Here is a 21,129-nt window from a genome sequence, read left to right on the forward strand (position 1 = left end):
TGTTGTCCGATTGGCACTGCGATCAGTAAAAAGAAAAAAGAGGGATCGACTTGGGTGTTCCGTCTTTTTTATGCAAGAATTTTCTTGTTCTTCTCGCGCCCGCGCTTCAACGCCCTACGGTAAAAGAAAAAAAAACTACCAGCCAAGACTCCAAAGAAAACGCGCAGTGGTTTCGTGTCTAGCTGATCATTTCGAGCGGAAGGGTAAAAAAAAAAAGATGAAAATAAAAGAAAAGAAAAGAAAAAATGGTAAGAAAGATAGCGGTAGAAAAAAGAAAAAAAAGACATATCCGTATCCGGGCCGTACCGCCAAGGAAATGGAAATATGCTTCCCGAACGCGCTGACTCAATATCAACACAAACGCAGATGTACACAATTTCGGGCGTGTTTCTTTTTGCCACTTTCTGTCTTCACAAAAGGCCCCAAAAATATTCGTCTTAAAAAACAAAAAACTGAAATAAAAACCATCTATTTTTATTTTCGGCTGGTTTCTATCGTCTTTTCCTTTTTTTTTACAAATAGATACGAAAAAGAAAAGAAAAGAAAAGCTTTAGAGATCCTTTACAGAGAGAGCACAACTATTAAAAGCTCGCCATGCGTAAGCTAACTGTGACCATAGAACGTAATGGATCTATACCATAGAACTGGCAAGTATGCTTAGAAGAGGTCGCGGATGCTGATGTTCACACCGGACCAGGACCCCCCCCCCCACCCCATCCGTTCAATAATCCGCATTGCTGAAACCCACAGAAGAAGCAAAAGAAAAAAGAAAAGAGGAACTGTATTGGATGTTTTGGTACTCTGTGAAATTTTTTTTTTTTTTTTAATAATCTTTCAACTTCTTTTAGGATTTTTGCTTTTTCGTCGTTATTTTCGCATGACGTAGATTTAAGAAAAATGAGAAAAGCTGGGGCATTCGATAGCATCATTACCGTGATCAAAAATATGTGCAAGAGAACGACGATGTATCGTCGTTTTCTTTTTTTTTTTTCGAAGAATCTCTTCGTTTCTCGTTCGATGCCGTTGTCAATTCAATGCGTTCGCTTCAAAGCGAGAACCAGGAACAAAACAAAAAATAGATTTGGGTACAACAAAGCTAAATCCGCATATTATTCTGCACATGTGCATTTCTTTTTTTCTTTTTACATTTCTGTCGTGGTTGCCATTGAATACTGGCCAAACTGATGGCTTGGTATTTCATTTTATGCCCCAAACAAGCAAACAAAAAGAAAAAAAAAAAAATCTACGATGAAACTTCAAAGTGAAATGTAAACACAAAAAGAGGATTTTTTTTTTCCAGGCCATTGATCCATTCCTCCAGAGTCTGGTGCTAAGCACCTATCTCGTGACATGGTTGATGAAAATTTAAAGTTTTCTCATTTACTTTATTATTTTTTTCAACGAGGTAAAACACAGAGCGCTACAAATTGTTAAACAATTCCCATTCGCACACCAAATGATAATTAAAGGTAAAGTTCAATTTTAAAAAGCCACGAACGTTAGGGGCGATTACCTAATGATTAGGAAGACCACTAGATTGCCTACGAAAACGTTTTTTAAAAAATGAAAACGAAACGCAGAAAAAAACAAACAGCGAATTCAAATTGTGACCTCCTTTTAGACTGAACGCTTGGATGTCGACCAATAATAATTAGAAGGCCGAGTTGAATTTCTTTACTTCAAGAAAGGCCTAATAATTGAAATAGGAAGGTTGATTCCGGATAATTCGTTTATACAACAAAAAAAAATTACTTTAAAAATGTTCAATCGTTCAATTAGAGGAACTCGGAATCGATAACCCTCTGATCGCTGTGCACGTGTGTAGAGAAGTGTCTGCACTTTCAGAGTGGTGTCACGGTGCGCTAAAAGCAACGACACAAGTTTCCAAATATATAAAAAAAAGCGACTACCCAGAAATTATTGAGCAAACTATTTTCCTGTAATTTTAATGGAGCCCCCTCTGACACAAGATACGACGAAATTGGTTCCAGCAACCTGCTGTTCTTTTGTCTACCATCGCGTGCAATGGACCAAATAGAAATGCGACTTCGCTTGATTGCCATTTGCTGATAAAGAGAATATAGATCAATGTCAGGAGGAGAACAAAAAAATAAAATGTACCGATGAAATAAGAAGAAGAAAACGAAAACAACTTGTTCATGTTCAGACGCAAAACGATTTATAACAACTATTATTAGCGTCCTTTTCTCCAAGTTGCCACACCCGTGCTCTCTGTCTGGCCTGTGCGTGACACAAATAACATATTACGGCCACAAAAGAGTTACGCAGCCAAGTTTGTGTGTGTCGAAACCGTTTGTACGGCCATTCTGTCAGACAAAAGAGGGACACACACAAACTCCACAAAAATAGTTGCTCTTAAGCCGTACCCTCTTTCTTTTTCGCCACGACGACAAAAAAGCGTAGTCATCCGTTAACTGGCGTCGATATGCTCTAGCGTATGTGCGAAGAAAGGGAATAGAAAGGGAATTTTCGATCACGTCCGCTAAGAGAATGGATCAAAAGAGATTCGCAAGGGATGGAAAAAAACAAAGACCCAACAGCCCTGGGCATCATCTTTTCAAGTGACAAGCGAGAAAATGAGCCAACGCTACACATATCCAGATTTCCGGATGATTGCCGCATGAAATTGCTTGAACTTTGTTCCCACGTGTACGGACAAGAAGAAGAATGCGCATCGTAAATCCATAAGGCTAGAACGAGGGGCACGTTGGATCGGTATTGACCGACTAGTTTCGTGAACGCGCCCAAACAAAACGTCGGCTGATTGTTTCATCACCACCGATGTTGCGATACTAGGGAGGGAAAAAAACAAAACAACCAGAATTGACTGCCCACTTCGCGTTTATCAACAAGCGCAACATAAAACAATTGAAACAATATCAACAAATGGGGTTCACAAGAAATTTTCGGGCTACTGGTCAGTGAATGAACCAATCAAACACTTGTTATTGTTTGGTCGGCCCTGTTTAGTAGTATTGTACACTGCATCTGTCAATTTTGCAAGAGAACAGAAACAGACAGCAGAGACGCACCACCAGAACAATTCAGGAAAAGATGAACATCACATTTTCTTCTAAACGTCACGCCTTCACCTCTCTTTTTTAAAAATTTATCCTTCAGATAAAATAAAAACAATGGCGAGTAGCCTTAGCGAAGCCCATTCGGAAAGGTGGATACCACAAGAAAAGAGCTGAAACCATCAAGTACACGGAACGCGTGAGCATGCCATAAATACATGAAGAGGTGCGACGCTAGCGATTGCAATTACTCTGAAAGGTTGTTTTTTACTGCCCCGAGAGACAGACGAAGCCAGACGATAATTTCGCTCGATGGCAGAAACGAAACGCGGCGCACACAATCACGAACGAATGTTTTTGTCGAGGAACAAGTGCGCAGTATGACATAGCGAACCATCTTTCCCATCGGTTGCGAAGAAAAAGCAAACGAACCTAAACGTACGTGTTTCATCGTTGGACATCAAACTGACGACTACGCGCTAATTTCGACCCGTCCAATCAAAACTGTCACGTCACATCACCAACCCTCCATTCAAAGGCAGAACAAGATGGGCCGCTTCAACTTTTAAGGCGGCCTTATCAACTGATTGACGCGGTAAGTACCTCATTTTCGTCGCTTTCTAATTAGTCGTTTTTCTTTTTGGCCAAATCGATATATGCAATTACGCAGCTAACGTGAATGACGTCATAGCACGTAACGTAGATCAGGACACAGACTGGGTCAGTCTTTCTTTTCTTTTCTCCCCGCTGTCTGCTGATAACTGGCAGCCACAAAACGTCTGCGAAATGATCCTGTCGTTGGGATGATTTTAGTCTATTGACTCTGCCGCACCATTTCCGCATCAAGCCATTTACTTTCGACTTCCTATCCGAGTATTCCAGTATTTCTAATACATTTGAATACGATTATATTCAACTCATTTCATCAAGATGCGAATTTTAAAAAAAGAAAACGTTTGTCCCGACTGGATGGGAAAGAGAGCAAAGAAAAACGAGCAGTGCTATTCCCACACGGGAAAGGAAAGAAAAAAAAAAAAGACAGGTTGAATTCAATAAGTCACGAAGATTCTACATATTAATGACAGCATAAAGTGCATCGGCGTGTCACGGTGCGACGTTATCATGAAAAGAAAAATAGCTCACTGCAAATCTAATGGAATGATTGATAGAACTTTTGCATAAGCTTCGCAGTACCATTCCAAAAGTTGGGAGCTGCGTAACGTCTCGAAATGCGTACAAAACGTATCGATCCGTATGCACAGCCAAAGTTGCTACTCAAACGTAATAGAATGCATGAGAACGACATTTTTGCTATACGAAATCCACCTATCAAACCGAACCTATTTAGCCCAAACCCGAGATGATCTATGAGAGCAAACTGTCTTCGTGGGAAGGCCTTGAGCCTTTAACGAAATCCAATTTCAATCACACGCTTGGATAGTCGTCCCAATAACACGTGAAATTCAGTTAAGTCTGGGCCAATAGAGAAACAGGACAGGGAAAACCGTTGGTCACAAAAATAAAAAGCTACGATAATCGGTAAAAGCCAAGACAGGGGTATAAAACACAAAACAAAAGATTGATCGGACTACAATTCGACCCAAATACATTTACGAGAAAGAAAAAAGGTATTGAAAAGCAGACGAGCTCGGCTAACCGCTAAATCGATACTTTCTACTCGGGTGAATGCCAACTAGCAGCCAAACACGCGAATAAAAAGAAAAACGGGGTTTCTTCACTGTCTGCATAATTTACAGTTCAATTTTCGTTATTAGTTATTAAACTTTGACACGTCAACTTTTATTAGCCATTCCGAGCGCATTTGCAAGTCAAGATGGATCGTGAAAATCCGATGCAGGAATTTTCGAATTTCATCGGAACGTCGATGTATGGGCGAATTGGGTTACATTATTCCTCTTATTACGGACGATCCAACCTCGTTTCCCCTATCAAACTCCGCATAAATCGATTTACCAATATACCATCCCATGACGCAAAAAAATTACCATATGCAATGGTTTGCCATTGTTTAAAAAAAAAGGAGAGGACGAATATTTCCAAATTTTATGTTGAAGCAATAAACTAAAACGCAGATGGGAATTAAATTTTTTTTCATGTTCTAATAATAAGAGAACAGCAGATCAGGATGCATCTCGAGAGCCAAAGTCCACGATCAAACCAACCCCACCAAAAAATACACTTTTTTTCTTCTTTCCTAGATAGACCCTATTACCTTGTCGTAACAAAGAGATACATTGCAGTGCGCTCTTCATGTAACAATATCTCTAGCACTCTCCATACTCCAGAGACGTTCTCAACGAGATACCAAAAAAAAAAGAAAGAAAAAAACGAGGATGGGCGGAGCTTTTGTTCCTGTTTCTCTCTCTCGAGTACCAAAACATCTACTAAATAGAACGAAAGGATGAACACGGCATTAATTGTTTTAAGGGAAATAGTTAATCGAATCGAATGCCAAGGGGAGAAGAGTGGAAGTCAATAAGAAAGATGGCAATAATGAATTATCGTTCATTTTCAAAATGAAGTTACGTGAATGAAAATAGAACAAAAATATTGGAATCCTTGTGAAGGAAAGAAAAACAAACAAACCAACTCATGAGACAAGTCTACATCCGACCGCTAGATGTCAGTACAAGTCAAACAAGAGCTCGACCAAACTACTCCTAGACGGCCCTGCGTGTCCCGCTGCAGGATTTGTTTCTTTTTGTCGTGAAGGATCACGATCGTAAAATAAAAAAGAAAACAAAATAAAATGAACAATCCCAGGTATCGACTAACAACCACACCACCTAGCGTGACTGTTATGTTTGGAGTTCTCAGTAACCCCCTGATAGCTTCACCGCCAACGAAACATTCTTTTCACGACTAAAATCAAATTTACTTTAATTTCACAAACTTGAAAGATTGATCGCACAAGGGGAAGCTCCTATGCAAATTTTCTCTTTTAACCTCACAATTCTCAACAACAAAAAAGACGAAAAAGAAAAAAAACTTCAATCCCTTTTTTTTTGTTCTCGACGACAACCACTCGACTTTTTAGTTGCCAGTTCAATCAAGCGAGACGCCGGCTTTTACTTGCAAACATGCAAGCTCAAACCAGCTCTCGAGTCGTTAGCAACGAGAGAGTATGTTGACATTTACAGCCTACGGCGATCGGTAACTTCTTTTCGTGACCGAGAGCGCAGAGGATGTAGGTAAACAGGGCAAAATCCTTGTTCAACTTTGATATTTGTCAGAGACTAAAATCTGATTCCAACTTCAAGTGATAATCAACAAGCGAGTGCAAGTGAGGATCAATAAACGTGGTACTCCCCCTATCTAGCCTACCAGAAAAATGATATCATTTTCGACAGATCCATTGAATAGACTTGACATTTATAGATATAACATCATTTTTTTAGCTGGACGCACGTTGTTAGTCTACGTACGTAGAAGACGTACTACGCTTTCCATAGAACTCGCGCCAAGAATCTACGATGATTCAAACAAGGACTTTGGGGAACAACTGCTCATCTAGATGTGGTCTCTTTCCTCCCCTTCGAACGCCGTGTGCTCTTGGCGTACAAAAAGAACGAGTCTAATTGAAAATTGCCTCCATGGATCTGTGTGACCATCTTCACGAACGGCTCGAGTGGTACACGTATGCACGTCAAACCCACAGAAAGAAACGTAACCACATCCCAATCGTGGACGACTAATCAACTCTTAGGTCACTGCCACTTCTTCCGCCTTTTTTTATTTTAACCCAACCGTAAAAGGTACATAATTATACAACGTCCAGGTTATGACGTGCGCGTCCAGCGCACAACAATAGCTCAACATAAAAAGAAAAGCAGACGTCATTTTATGGACGTGACGGCGTGCGAACGACAACACATGGGGTTTCGGTGTTTTCCTTTTTTCAATTCAACGTCTACAAGGCAACGACACGTAAATTGAAACAAATTGAAAGGCGAGAGGAAGAAAAACAAGATAGATGGCTGTTTGTAAAAAGCTAGTAAACTGAATAATATTTACTGCTTGACACCACATGCGAAGAAACACGCGCTTTTCATTCTCTTTCAAAAATCCATTTAATGTGCGTGTTTCTTGCAGAATCTACGCTTCTTTCCGGCCATCAAATAAGCCAAAAACAAATCGAAAGAAACACAAAGATCCATATTTTACGACTGAAAAAGTGTGAACTGTATAAGCCAAAAAAAAAAAAAAAAATCAAATCAAACTTGCTGACGTCATCCAACTTAACAAGACTTTATGACACGAAAGACAGCGCATCGGGCGCTATAATAAGACACACAAAACATAAAGAAAGGGGGAGTATTTGAGTAGACTTTTATAGAAACAAACGCCTTTTCAAGGTTTATTCGATACGTCCAAGAGAAGTTTAACGTCATCGATGAAACAGTCACGCAAAGAAAGGGTCACGCTGTCATTCAGCCAGAAAGAAAACCAAGCGACCAAAGAATTGGGTTCATCAAGTATGCGATCGGTCGTCATTTACTATAACATTGGTAGTTTCTTATTTCAACCGTCGCGCTCATTTTCCAGCTCTAGTTTATACCGACACACACACACGCTTCCGTCCGTCGGTTATTTGAAACGGCGTATCACAGAGTCCCAACAACATTACAGCGTGTCAAACAACCCCAACTTCCCAATTAGCTTTACTATTACCAGTCGAAAAGAAAAAGTTTTAAGAATGAGCACATCCTTTTTGCTAGGCGCAGACTCGAGAGCCCCTCATTCTCGAACATGATTGATCCAAGCCACGATTTTCTTTCATTCGATTTCCTATTTTTGTTTGGTTTTTACAGCGTTGCTGGTCTCAGATGGGTGACACGGTAGAGGAGAGATAGTCCTTTGTAGTACTACTCATCTAAGAGAATCCAATCAACCAAGTGATGGAGAAAATCAAGAGAATGGAAACTACAAGACACGGCGCATTACTTCCACATCCAGTGGTTCAATCAGCTGTAATCCCGTCGGCAATTATCGCACTGGGCCATCAAATTGCGGCCAGTGACACCAGCGATGCGTCACGGGCGTCAACAGACACTTGTGCCTTCATCAAGTCAGATGACATTTAAAACGTATTTTCAACATTTTAAAGGTAGAATGTACTTGCTTTGATCTGAAACGTCAAGTATTTCGGAGAACGATTTTTAAAAATACAAGGAAGGAACGCACTAAAGGGGAAGAAAAATTCCGTCAGGATCGTTCCAAGCGGTTGAATTGATTGGACTTCAGCGAAGCTTTCGACGTAGACGTCCTTCAATTTTTAAATTATACTTTACGAAAAGGGATGAAAATGTATGCGAGACTAGTTCCACCCATAAATCTTTTCAATAGCCACGCGCAACACATTTTGTACGACGATCGATAATAAGCTGATCAAATGACAAAATGTAGCAGAAAGGAAATGGAGTTGCAAAGACTTTTGGTTCACCACCTGGACGATTCCCACGCATTCGCCCGGCCAGGTTTATTTCCCCTTTTTTTTTTTTTTTTTGATCAACTCGACATATGTGACGTATGTATTGGCAATCTTATCAACAAAAGGGCGAGAGAGTCGCATAGGAAGCAGGAATACAAATTGGTATCGACATAATTCTTCTCTAAACGACAAAATAAAAAGCCTATCAATTTCCTTGTCAAATAAAACTCGTTTATCTCGATGACGATTTGATTTAAAAAAATTGCGCAAAGGGAGCTATTCGTAGCGCTTTTAATTTGATTGAGTATTGTCTTTAGAAACCGACCTAATCAAGCAACAATGATGGAAAGAACGTTCTCGCACTGAAAAGTGTAAAGAACTCATCCGTAAACGAAGTCAATTTCATTAATGACGTACTCGACGTTCAAAAAGACAAGATGTTTTTTTTTTCGTGGAATCTCTGAACATTCAGAAAATCTATCCAACTAAAACAAGTTGGTTCCTGAAGAGAGGAAAAGATGTCCCACGTCTAACCAGAAGGTTATTAACTCAAAACAGGTAAACTCGAAAGCCAAAAGAGGAAATAAAACAAAAGGATTTTCCCCATAATTGGGAGACAACGTATCGACCGTTGTAGTAAGCCTTCAAATATCGTTACGACCACTATGGTGAAAAATTCGACAGGTAAAGTGACACTCGATAGGTTATAATGATCCCTCTTGGGGTCTTACCTTTGGTGAGGCAGGACTGGCCAGGATCGACGTGACTTGATAACGAGCATCGTCCGCGGAAAGGCGGAGATGGAATGGCTGGATCCCATCATCTAAATTTTAAAAAATAAAATCACATTTATAGACAATTTCCGTCGTGCACAAAGGTCAGAAAATTTAAATGAAAAAACCCAAAAATGTAAATTTACGACATAATTCAATCAATGGCAATAAACAGATAAGCAAACGGACTTGCGGAGCCGATGTTCGTTTTGTTTGTTTTCCCATAATGGCACTCGGCGGATGCCACAAGTGGTTGTGCCCATCGCCACTTTGCTCCGATAGAGCGCGTTTGCAGCTGAGGGTACCCCTGGACCACATCCAAGCCCTAACCGATTGATTGTAAACGGAAAAATGCGGACCTGACACGCCGTCAATCGTTTCACTGTGCGTCAGTTTTCTTACACTTGTACCACCAATGCCCGCCATTGGAGACGGACAACTTGCACACTCGACAGAATCACCCAGTTGTGTTCCAGGCGTTGGTGACGGGCTGCTGTCGCGTGATGATGGATCAGTTTCCATCGCAGCCAAGCTCGGAATGCTTGTGATGAAAATCAAAAGAACCCAGAAACCCCAAACAGCAAATTGACGGAACTATCGAGATGGATGACCAAAACAGCCCGCACACCGTTGCGAAATTACAGAGATATCACAATCGACTGAAGCGGCAAGCTCGGCACCAAAGTAACTAGTTGGCTTGGATTTTCTTTTCTTTTTTTTTTTTTACCGATCTTCTGACTCCCCCTCGACACGCGCCGGCGCACTATGCTGAGCAATTCAAGTCGACTACTACTTGCTACATTCAAATAGTCGTTCCAGCATGTGCATAAGGAAATCTATTGTTAAATCATATCATCCTGGGAATACCACAAATTTTAAGGTTCTCTTAGCACGACCATTCAATCAACGCTTGATGAGTGAAGAACTCAAACGTCAAAAACGAGCAAACCACATACAGATTGAAATAAAAAATTAGGGAAATGTAAACAATAAACAGATAATGAAAGTCATTATCATTCGTGGCTTTCCCGAATGGAGGAGACATCGAAGTAAAAGCGCTGATACTCAATCACGCGACGCGTGATTGCTAAATGTCCGCCTGCACATCAAACCGTGAACGGAGTGGGGACAGTAATAGAATTTCAGACACACACGCTCTGGCTGCGCACAAATCGACGACGACGGGACCTTTCCGCAAACAAAAACACGCAAATGCCAACATGAACAGCAATGATTTTCGTAGGAAGCAGAAAACATCCCATTTCCTAGAGTCGTCGACATTTTTGCATAAACCATTCAAGTTCAGAACGATACAGTTTTCCACGAACTGTGAAGGATTGCAAGTTTTCATACTGTAAATGTCGGACGATTGCTCAGATGGTGCTGTGGCCTTGTAAATGCATTTCGGAACTTTTGCACACAAGTTTCTAAAATGTTACGGAATAACTCGGATTTTACGTGTGGAAATGGATTGCAGGAAAAACATTTAAACGTTTACAGTCTAAGGGATACATAGAAAGGTAGCGACGATGTTTCCTACTTTGAAAATTTTGGTGGAAGAGGAAACTTTCCCCTGTTTTTTTTTGTGCATTACAGACTTTTTTTTTTGTTAGTAAATGAAATGTTTTGATTCTAATTAGAAAACGTGACCTTATTGCCTTTAACAGTTTGGACAGATTGGCAAATATAGACTTTTAATAGCTGCTAGCCAATCAACGAGCTCATTTCTTGTTATAAAAACCACTGTTTGAAAATGCAAGCTTTCAAATTAAGTCCATAATTTAAAAAAGAAAAAGCGCGAATTTATCTTTCTCAATGCCATTTCCAGTATCCAACTAATTAAAATATTCAAGCCTTTGGCAACATTATAACGCGGTCACAAAGGAAAGTGTTTACTATAGCGCAGTTTCCCGATCCCGTAACTTGTCACCATTCTTTAGAAACAGAGCAATGATCAAACACCCCCCAAAAAAAACGGGACACCTTCAGATTAGTGCAAGTTCAACACGATACGAAAGCGAGCTTCTATTGCTTGTTATACGTATGCGATTGACAGGTTGGGCGAAAGAACAAAGACAAAAGCACCTAAAAACTTCACTCGCACTTGTTTCACCCCAGCGATATGTAAACTAGTTACTTGTTCAGTTCTGCTGTTCGAACTTAAAAAACAACAAAAATTACATCGCAATCTTAAAACATTCCTCAACTTTCAAGCAATGCGCAAGAAAAAAGTTGAATTTGCACAGACCCGAATACTTTGAACTACATGGAAAACAAAAATGAGAGTAAAGCCTATCCTAAAAGGAAGAATCCAGGGAATCTGCCGTTCATGTAAAATCACCGTAGAAACGCAACGGGCAGTTTCACACTTTGTTTGGACTCGGTCTTTCTACCGAATGAGGTCGTCCGGCACGACAGCCTAGAGAGCTATTTTGAATAATCAAACGATTGAGAAACATCGTCAGCTCAAGTCAACGATTCCTGTTACCTCAGATACCCGCACCCTCGAGACAAACAAAAACTTGAATGTAGAAAACGTGATGCGTACACGACTACAAAAAGAAACGATAGTACCGCCCTGGGAATGGACCACCACAAACGAGGAGCCGTATAACAACCGGGGGAAAATGTCGTATATCAGATGACCGCTTCACTTTCCGAGTCGCTGGGCTAGGAAAAATAAAAATCACGAAGAACAAAACGACCAGCAGGACAAATGCCTTGTAGACAAGCGATAGCAACAACATCCAGAAAAGAAATAAGAATGCAAAATACGCTTGTCAAATCTTTCCCAAGTTGGGACGCTACGTTAAGTGCAACAAAGATAAGCTAGAAATAAAAACACGTACAAGACCGTACGTTAAGTCCGTTGGGGTCCCCAATCTCGTTTTCGTTAAACGGAACAAGCATAACAACAAAAGGTGAAAAGCTTAAACTTTCCAGTGACAACAAAGAAAATTGGGGGAAAAAAACCGCTCCGTGAAAAAAAGGAAAGCAAATCAACTGCTGACACAGGGGTTTTGCGTGAATTTCGTAGAGCTTCACGACTATGTAAGCCACATTGTAACCCCCAAAATCCAATCTAATATGAACACGTGAAAAAGAAAAAAGTCAACATCACAGTAGTTTTGATCACTTACCATTTTACGGCGATCCTATGGATTAGGATGTGTTAGTGGAATTACCCCTTCAGGCATTCCGGGCTTCCTCCCTGAAAACGATGTAATTAAAAACGATTTACAGTCACGTCGTTGATGGAAGAAAACGTGGCACTTATCAGCCAACGTTCATGAAAATGTGTTTATACCGTCATTTAGGTCTGCCCCGATCTTGCCGTCCAAAACATAATTTTCTATTATGGGACGTCCAAGACGACTTTCTGGCCAGTGAAGGTTCTTGTTAGAAAGAAAGCACAGAGATGTGGTTTTAGACACGTATACAAATAATAATAAGGAAAATATTTTCATATTGTATTTTCACAGCTCTGTGTGGACTGTAGAGATACGTTATTGTTCGTACTTACCACGTTTAGCAGGTCCGGCAAACCTATAAACTTTTCTTCATTTTGTGGAACCAACATGGCTACAGACCTGATAACAAAAGAGATTTATGAGCAAAGTTGCTAATAATGAAAATGTTTATCAAGGTTGATTCTATATTGTTCTGAGTTGTTACACTGTACTTAATTCTATAAAACTATATGGGAATAAATAGCTTAAAACTAAATTTTGTGATATCTTGCCAAAGTTAGATGGTATCTATAGCTCATTAGCAGTTTGAATTTTCTCTTTTCAAGAGATATTTTGGAACAATGATGGTGCAGTACAAAGGCTATTTAAGCCCAAAAAAAGCCACCCTCTAATGAAGCCATGACGGCTTAATTCGATTTACGTGGATTATACGTTATGGTATTTTACTAAAACAAATTGGCCAGATGAGTATCGTTACTGTACTTGTAACAGGTTTAATTAAACGTTTTACCTGATGATTTAAACCTTGTCAGGACAGTTTTCCAAACTATGGCTACCAAGGATTTGAGGAAACTTGCAACAAATTCAGAATGGCGAACTTTGAAAAACCTAGGTCGAACGAGAGCGGCCATATTGCCATGTGCTCATCACTTTCTTCGGGTTAGTAGAGTACTGACTGTAGTTACGATAATTTACTTCACTCTTTCTTCTTTTTTTCCCGAGGCATTTTGCTGTGTTGCGCGAAAAATAATTTCTTTTTTGAGACAGTTTCCGGTTACAAAAAAAAAATTCATACATTTGGCACTTGGCAGTGTTTGACGATCGACATGTAAGGAGCAGTTACTACGCATTGAAATCAGAAATATCATTAATTTTCTACATTAATTGTCGTAAACTTACATTTATACCTTAAAACTTTAAATTATGATAAAAATAAAAGAAAAGGGAATGAAAAAATAAAAGAAAGGGGAATGAAAAAATAAAAATAGATCCAGATTTCAAACTGGCTCCGCCTCTTTCACCAGGGTGAGGAAAGCCGTTGTCATGCCAACAAGGACAGCATGTTTCGGTGTCAAATCGCGATCCATAAATATTTTCTTTAAAGCTATCCCAAAATAATCTAGCAGTATCATCTGTAAACTCCAACTAATATGTCAAAAATCTTATGATTAATTCATGAACACTCATTTTCTAGTCAGCTGCCATTGTGTTATGATTCCATGACTCTTTCAGCTAGCTTTAGTCGCGATGGTAATTTAGCAAGCATTACTTAATAATTATTCTTCTGGAACTGGAACCATCCATTTCTTTTTCCAGAATGCATTGGATTGCTTGTCGATTTTCTTGAAGTGTCCTTGCACCAGATTCTGTGGGCATGTAAACTATATCCTAGCGAAATCTTCAGGCAAACACAGAAATTCAATACCTTAGTTTATGTAAGTTGACATTTCATTTCCTATTCTTTAAACACCAATCAACATTTTCTTTTTCATTTGATGTTTAGAAATCCATACATCCTGAAGTCAACAATTACATTGATAACACCTTGAACACTGTCAGAAATCTCTTGTCAAATGACTTTGTGGAGAAACTGGTGTTGGTCATCAAAAACGACAAACCTGTTGAAAGGTTTGTCTTTTCATTTCACTCTTACTACAAAACCACTCCGAGGTAGGGGATTTTAAAACAGGTATTACATAGTACATGTATGATACAACATATTTATTGATACAGTGGAAAAGTTACGTTGAATGTGACTGAAATCCGACAACAAGCAACAGCAATATGGCTTACAATGAGCCAGAGATTGGGTTCCGAAACCCATTACGATAGAGAGAACTGTACATTCGCGTTCGAAATCCACACAAGGAACGTGGCTTATGACAAGATGCTCGAAAGGCAGTCTACCGAGGTAAGATAACTAATATAGATGAAAATTTAGAAATAGTTTTTCTTTACAGAAACTATATACAAATTGATATTACATTAATACAGGACTTCCAGTGGATTGTAGCTGATAATATAATGAATCCAAATAGTGTGATGCCCATCAGGAAATTAGACAGCAATCCTTTCTGCATAGACGTTTACACAGAGGACTATCGTGGCGATGATTCTTAACATGATGCTGCTCAGTAGCGGAGAAAATTCATTCTGTAAATACGATGCTTGCTCTTAAATAAATCTCAGCACGCTGAGGAAAAAAGGAATGCTATAGATGGATTGAACACGATGTGCGAAAATGCCACCCCTACCACCACCGCCACTGCTCAGCGTGTGGGTGTGAGAAGGATGAAGCTGGACGAACTGGACTACCTCTGCCAGTAGAATGACGTCAAGCTGAACGTTTAAAGTAACCTGAGGGCTGCGGGTATCAAAGAGCATGACAAGTTTCTCAGCTTCGGCACTGCAACTGGCACAGTGCATCTGAGAATGAATGACGGCAAGCAGTTCTCCATCAACACTTTGGAAAACGCTGACATGGCAGTGCGAATAAGCTAGCAAGTAACGAAGCGATTGTTCCACTAGGCTGGCTGAAAAGATTGTTGACTTATTTGTGCTGCGGCTCAAGCGATCGATCTGGAGGCAAATTGATTATCATTAATCACCAAACGTACTCCGCTGTAATGTTCAGCTATAATGTTACTTGTTTCTGACTGTAGACCAGCTGGATAACTGTGTAGCATTCCGGTGCAAAGAAACCGTCAGGTCCTTCATGTGGGCAATGTTCTAAAGGCTCGACAGCCGTTCCATGCCATTGCGCTACACAAGTATTTAGGAATCGTTTGCCAGAGCTGGTACACACCGGATTGGGCTGAAGTGGGCAGCTCCAAATCACGGCGCTGATACCGGAAGAGTTGTCACATCGGTAACGTGTGCAAATCAACTCCCCATAGTGGCAGATACATTGATTGCAATCATTTTGCAATCGGGTCCCATGTACTACATGACAAAAAACCAGTTTTAACTTTTTTAATTAAACACTGCATGAATAGGTATGAACGAACCGAATTGTTGTTGGCCTACCCTACAAGCTTCAAAAGGCTGCAAGGGCGGTGTATGGCATTGCTGTAATTCACCTTTCCCGTTACAGTAGCACACTTCGTTACAGCTATTGTAATAGCAAGAAGTTGAAGGTGTAGGCAGTTGGACCCAGGATTTTGGGAAGCCCAACAATTTTGATCGGTCTCCGAATTGACAACCTATATTGCATTTTATAATAACAAAGAAGGTAAATCAACTGATTCGTTCCACTAACCTGGCAGGCAAGAATAGCCATTGGAGCTGCGTTGATCAACAACGCAGACCTGGTCCGTTCGACAGGTGTTGTAACGACACGGTGCCACGACGGCGACTGTCTTAGGTTGGGGCGCTAGATAATCTTCTAAGCTAATGCAGGCTCCCGTGAAAGACTCTGGCGTCAGCCGATTACACAACTCGACGGCCAGCGTGGCATTGTATTGTGTCATGCATCCGCTAAGCAATTTAATGCACGAATTCCAGCAAATTGCAGTCTTTAACATGTTTCGTCGACAGGGTTTAAACTATAAAAACAGACATTTCTTTATCTTGAAAATTTTTTAAAATCGTAAATTCACAGTTTACTTGAAGAGCACAAGCTAGTGCTTTCCACTGCGGCATCATACACGTCGAAGGGCCCCAGAGTTTCACGTCTTGCCTGCCCGTTAAACCTGCCCAAATTCCGTAAGATAACTGGATCAACTATAACAATGCATAATACTTTTTACCTGGAAGCACAACGCGCGTCATACGAATCCACTCTTGAAAGACGTTCTGAGCCGCAGCATCTGCTTCGGGATTACAATTGCGAAATAGCTCCAGTGGCCTATTGTTGAAACTCGAGCAAAAGGACAGATTGGAACAGCCCGGTTGGCAAGGCTCGTCGACTATGAGAAACGCAATATCACATTTTCTGAATCGTATTAATCCAAGTTATAGTATTATACCATCTTCAAAGCAGGTGGCCAACGCAGCCTCACTGGGCTGAGCGACACACTCGTCCAATTCCACCGTTTCGGGAAAGAATTCATTGGTGTGGGCTGTTCGACAAAGACGGTAACATTGCAAAGTACCACGATCGCAACAGCTTAATTTAGCAGCGTCATAGCTGCTACGCTGAATCGCCGTTGCTGCAGTGATGGTCGTCGCAGCTGTCTTTGACGGATCGATTAAACTTCTTGGCTTACTGGGGCAGACAGAATTATGAAATCAACATTCATTTTTAATTAAAAAAAAAAAGTTGTGTTACTTTCTGATATCGTTGATGGCACGGTCATAATTGTTGGCGCTTCGTTCAGGCGAAGAAGGAGGTGATTTGCTCATAAAGCATTTCCAAAGTGGCTCGGTGAGTAATAGCTCACCGCAATCCTTGACCATTAAGCCCACAGCGTCCGGTTCGCCAGCTTTCAGTGCCGAACGGCATGTCTCCTGGCACTGGAACGTTTTGCCCTTATCGCAACACTGTAACGCTACTCATCGCACGACGAATGAGTTGTATATGAAAATATGCAAAAAAAAACATTGTCATCTATCTTCTGGTCGACTAAGATAAATGGCGAAATTTTACTAGAAGTGCTGATGGGTAATCGATCGACTTTCAGCAGATTTTTGGCGCACTGCAGCACGTTGTGTGACCGAGAGCACGCCGTATTGGCCGCGTGCCTCAGCGTCCCATTAATGCCTAGAAATCATACAAACACAGCATACATTTCAAGATAATTCCAATGCTGGCTATCCATATGCATTCCCCTAGTCCATAGTACAGCCCTGAGAAGTAGTTTCCGGGAAACTGGAAACCTGCAGCTTCTAATCGACTGTTCTAAAAAAAGGTCAAATGGGTCGTTGCCGATTTCTTTCGTTGCTCAACTTTTTGTTTCCTTTTCGTCCATTTGTCAAAGAGAACACACACAAAAAAAAGTAAAACAATAGGAAACGGAGGGGGGAATAAAAGCGTGCTAAAGAATAATAAATACGCTATACGATTCTTGAAGCATGCATCGGTAATAAACGTGGGAAGGCGGTGTTTGTTTGAGGTTCTACTATTTATAACTAATCTTATAGAAAAAGAAAAAAAAAGGAGATCGATCTTTCGAAAGAACAAAAGGATGGAATAAGAAAACTAACCCGCTCCGGAAGCGGATGTCGCCGTGGCGCTGTAAACAGTGGAGCATGCTTTACGGCATTGAGAATCGGCCGATAAACTGCAACATTCTTCTCCTTCCTTGTTTTGTTGCACGAATCGTAACAATAGTAACAAATAGTTTCAAGAAACGGTAATTACATTACGAGTGTTTAAAAGAAAAGCTACCCGGATGAGATTGAGGCACTGGAAGAGTTGCATGTTGTCGCTCTTACGGCACTCGTTAGCCAGATCTTCAGAGTACTGTTTGGCTCTGAGACAGGCCGTTTGGCATCGATGAACAGGCGATAACGAACAACATTGTCGGCCTAGGTAATCTCCATCGTGTTTTGGTCCTATTCAGGTAAACAAATCTTTTAAAACGGACGATTCCAAAAGACGTTTTCAATTCAAAGTATACCTATGGTGATGTTGAGACAGTTCCAGAACGATTCTTGCTGAAAAAGAGAAGAAAACGAAGATTAAATATATTTTTGGCACTTGACAATAAACAAACAAAACGATGTTTCTGTTTTCTTTCTGTCATAAAATTCTGAGAAGTCGACCCCTCTTTTTCGAAAATTAATTAGTAAAAGAAGGGCACCCATCAGTGTGTATATACCCAACAGTATATTGAATGGGTTCTACACGTGTCGATTGGTAGCCATTAATACAAAGTCGAAACACATTAAATTATTTTTTATTTCTTTTTTTTTGTTGTTGTTGTTGTTTCTGCCCTATGTATTGTTAAGCAGTGCGTTTCAAGTCTTTTACTGTTTCTCTCAGTCTGCTTTGAACGTCTCATTTGCGTGACTCTGTTCGAGCCGTTGAGTCTATTTTTGTCAAAACCAACTCGCATAGGTTATTTCAGCTTGAGAGAAACGGTGACAGTTTTACAGCTCGTTGATGAGCAAGAAACTGAGAAGGAAAAAGAATTTTCCTTTTTTTTTTTTTTTTCTCCAGTGCTGGTTCACTTTCCCCCCTTACTGATAACAGAAGCGAACTTGTTTCTTATGCTCATTTGCCAGAGAGTGCGGACGTATATACGGATACACGACAGAGAAAGAACAGAATCGATTGTTGATGGTTAATTAGTTACCATGGACGGAGGACAGTGTGACGCCATTTCGGCCAACAATTCGGGATCAGCCGGATGGAGAAGGGTTTGATCCATCTGCGTGGAATGATGAAAATTAATTTAATATAGCGCCAATGACCAAGAGCACGGCTCAAACCGACTATATGGCAACAGAAGAAGAACAAGAAGCAAAAAAGAATTTGTGTCAAACGGAAGAAAGTCGAAGGGAAATGACGGAATGATGGGGTGAAGAGGTGGATGGTTGCTCTTTGGATAACGATCATACACACACATCCTGATGAAGGCAAATTACATCAGCGGAAGTAAACATTTGGAAAAGAAAAAAAAAAAAGTTTAGGAGCGCCCATCATTTGATTTTTGATGAATGAGACAGTAGAGAAACATGTAGATTCAGCAACAAACAAGCCCGAGGGAGCCAGTGACGGCTGATGTGACTAGAGCCAAGTCAAATGTTAGGAAGGTCGAAGAGGTTATTTGACACTGAAAACATGGGGTTGCTCTGATGTACAGTCGACTGTCCAAAGTCGGTTAAGATGCCTCCCTCCCTCAAAAAAAAAAATTAAAACCCTTAATATTCAAGGGGAAAATCAATTCACATATGGATTTCTCAGAAATCAAGAAAAACTATAAGGCACACATGTGGTGTCCCCAAGTTCCGGGCCAAAAAAAAAAATTTATGACATACTAGAACTCGACCGGAATGTTTATGTTTTGTGTTTGTCTTTTTGGGTGTAGGAAAGGGATAATTTGCATTCCAACCAATCAAACTTCATGGTCACAAGGTTACTCCAGATAGCACTCTGGTGAAGAAAAAAAGAAATTGGGGGGGTTATTCTGCAAATCGACACTTCATTCCTTAAGAACGTCACCAGAGACAGAAGACGTAAAACATAGAAAAATTTATATACGGTCGTACGTTCATCAATTTCCCCAGTCAGCGATAAAAATAGATATTCACGTACATATATTCTGGCTGTTAAAACAGCGAGTTTTAATACTTTGTCGTAAACATTTTTTTACCAACGCTCGTTGGGTAACAGTTGCAGAACGTCATACTGCCAGAATCAACTTCATTAATGAATGGAGTGGCGAGTGTGTGTATATTTATCCTAGGCAAAAGAGGAACCCAAAAAACTCATTTACTTTTTGGCAGAAAGTCCGGCACGCGTCCGTTACGGCGGTGGCACAGCATGACGGCATCACTGTTGCTATTTTCCATGAGATTGCAGCAGAACAATTCGGTAAAAAAAAAAAAAACAAGAAAAGAAATGAATGGTATTATTTCAACGGCATTACGATTAGTTCACACAGAAAAAAAAAAAGAATAAAAACATGATGACATAAATGAAACATGAACAGCGGAAGGAATTGACACGGACGCTTGTGTCGCGTAACAAGAGAAGGCTGTCTCAAACTACCACAGTCACGATTTTTTATCAATGAATTGAAGAACGAAAGGCAAGAGGGAAATGTCAAAAACTTACTCGTTTGTAATCCGTGCGGTTGGACCGACTGGAACGCAGACAAGATCAACAAAACGTAGCGGAAAATCATGTTGCAATAAAGAGATCGACCACTAAATAATTGACCACCAATTTCTTTCTCTTTGATTCAACAAAGTTGCCGTGATTTCACGTTCTTCAGCTATAAAAACGTCACTTGTTTTTCGTTTACACTTTTTACGGCCACAAGATGTAATAAGCCAGTGGGACCTAAGCGGAGCCTCGACTGAACTCGATCGAGTCACATGGTTGAGTCTGATGGTGAGAGAGTCTGGTCGAAATTCGAGTCCCGCTCATTTCTCTCTTCCTTTCACACACATATAGTACTACACACCCGCCACAGATACACACACACACACTTTTGCCTTGTGGCTTTCTTTTTCTTGAAAATTTTCTTCTTGTTTCGCGTGTGTACTTGTGTGTGTCCGTCACCCAGCACACTCGCTACAGTTCTAGAAGAGCACAGGAACTTGGTCAACGAAATCCTACTCTGCCCGCTTTTCTCAAACTGACTGACTGGAACTCTTATCGGGGACCGCCCAGTTTTTTTTTTTTTTCTTTCTTCCTTCCTTCCTTCATCATCTTCAGACTTTTCTTATTCTCCCTACGACTTTTTGACTTTGGTTCTCTATTTGCTACAAGTTCAGTCAGCATT

General features: G+C 40.4%; 3 protein-coding genes across 5 annotated transcripts in view; 1 reads left to right on the plus strand and 2 right to left on the minus strand.

Annotated features, from left to right (window-relative positions):
- LOC116917832 (cAMP-specific 3',5'-cyclic phosphodiesterase) overlaps nucleotides 1–13,395 on the minus strand; it is a 92,430-nt gene extending 79,035 nt beyond the window's left edge. The window contains exons 1-5 of one of the 2 annotated variants that reach the window (XM_045168965.1): nucleotides 13,245–13,395; nucleotides 12,787–12,853; nucleotides 12,571–12,658; nucleotides 12,404–12,474; nucleotides 9,222–9,313 (exon numbers count right to left, since the gene is read on the minus strand). In XM_045168965.1, the coding sequence (XP_045024900.1) occupies nucleotides 9,222–9,313; nucleotides 12,404–12,406 (95 nt within the window). In that variant the 5' untranslated portion in view covers nucleotides 12,407–12,474; nucleotides 12,571–12,658; nucleotides 12,787–12,853; nucleotides 13,245–13,395. Of the gene's footprint in view, nucleotides 1–9,221; nucleotides 9,314–9,452; nucleotides 9,801–12,403; nucleotides 12,475–12,570; nucleotides 12,659–12,786; nucleotides 12,854–13,244 lie in introns of those variants that run through there. The other variant, XM_045168962.1, reaches the window with a different exon arrangement.
- A 365-nt stretch (nucleotides 13,396–13,760) lies between these two features.
- On the plus strand, nucleotides 13,761–14,943 carry LOC116917770 (mitotic spindle assembly checkpoint protein MAD2B). Its single transcript, XM_032923365.2, has 5 exons — nucleotides 13,761–13,984; nucleotides 14,051–14,169; nucleotides 14,238–14,404; nucleotides 14,468–14,645; nucleotides 14,729–14,943. Exons 1-5 carry the CDS (start codon nucleotides 13,954–13,956, stop codon nucleotides 14,852–14,854), a joined length of 621 nt encoding a protein of 206 aa, XP_032779256.2. The 5' UTR covers nucleotides 13,761–13,953; the 3' UTR covers nucleotides 14,855–14,943.
- Nucleotides 14,441–20,992, minus strand: LOC116917769 (reversion-inducing cysteine-rich protein with Kazal motifs). 2 transcript variants are annotated; one of them, XR_004391254.2, is made up of 16 exons: nucleotides 20,457–20,992; nucleotides 20,116–20,180; nucleotides 18,973–19,047; nucleotides 18,295–18,331; nucleotides 18,063–18,229; nucleotides 17,879–17,975; nucleotides 17,322–17,435; nucleotides 17,004–17,223; nucleotides 16,702–16,940; nucleotides 16,483–16,641; nucleotides 16,340–16,425; nucleotides 15,993–16,278; nucleotides 15,742–15,936; nucleotides 15,381–15,676; nucleotides 14,719–15,313; nucleotides 14,441–14,654 (listed from the first exon to the last, which is right to left on the minus strand). XR_004391254.2 is itself a non-coding variant. In XM_032923364.2 (15 exons), the coding sequence occupies exons 1-15, from the start codon at nucleotides 20,524–20,526 to the stop codon at nucleotides 14,909–14,911; spliced, it is 2,511 nt and encodes an 836-aa protein (XP_032779255.2). In that variant the 5' UTR covers nucleotides 20,527–20,992; the 3' UTR covers nucleotides 14,441–14,908. The 2 variants fall into 2 exon arrangements, 1 of the variants encoding a protein (XP_032779255.2); XM_032923364.2 differs by having other exon boundaries at nucleotides 14,441–15,313.
- Nucleotides 20,993–21,129: the final 137 nt, after the last annotated feature.

Source organism: Daphnia magna, linkage group LG2, assembly GCF_020631705.1.
Source record: "Daphnia magna isolate NIES linkage group LG2, ASM2063170v1.1, whole genome shotgun sequence".
NCBI classification, from domain to species: domain Eukaryota; kingdom Metazoa; phylum Arthropoda; class Branchiopoda; order Diplostraca; family Daphniidae; genus Daphnia; species Daphnia magna.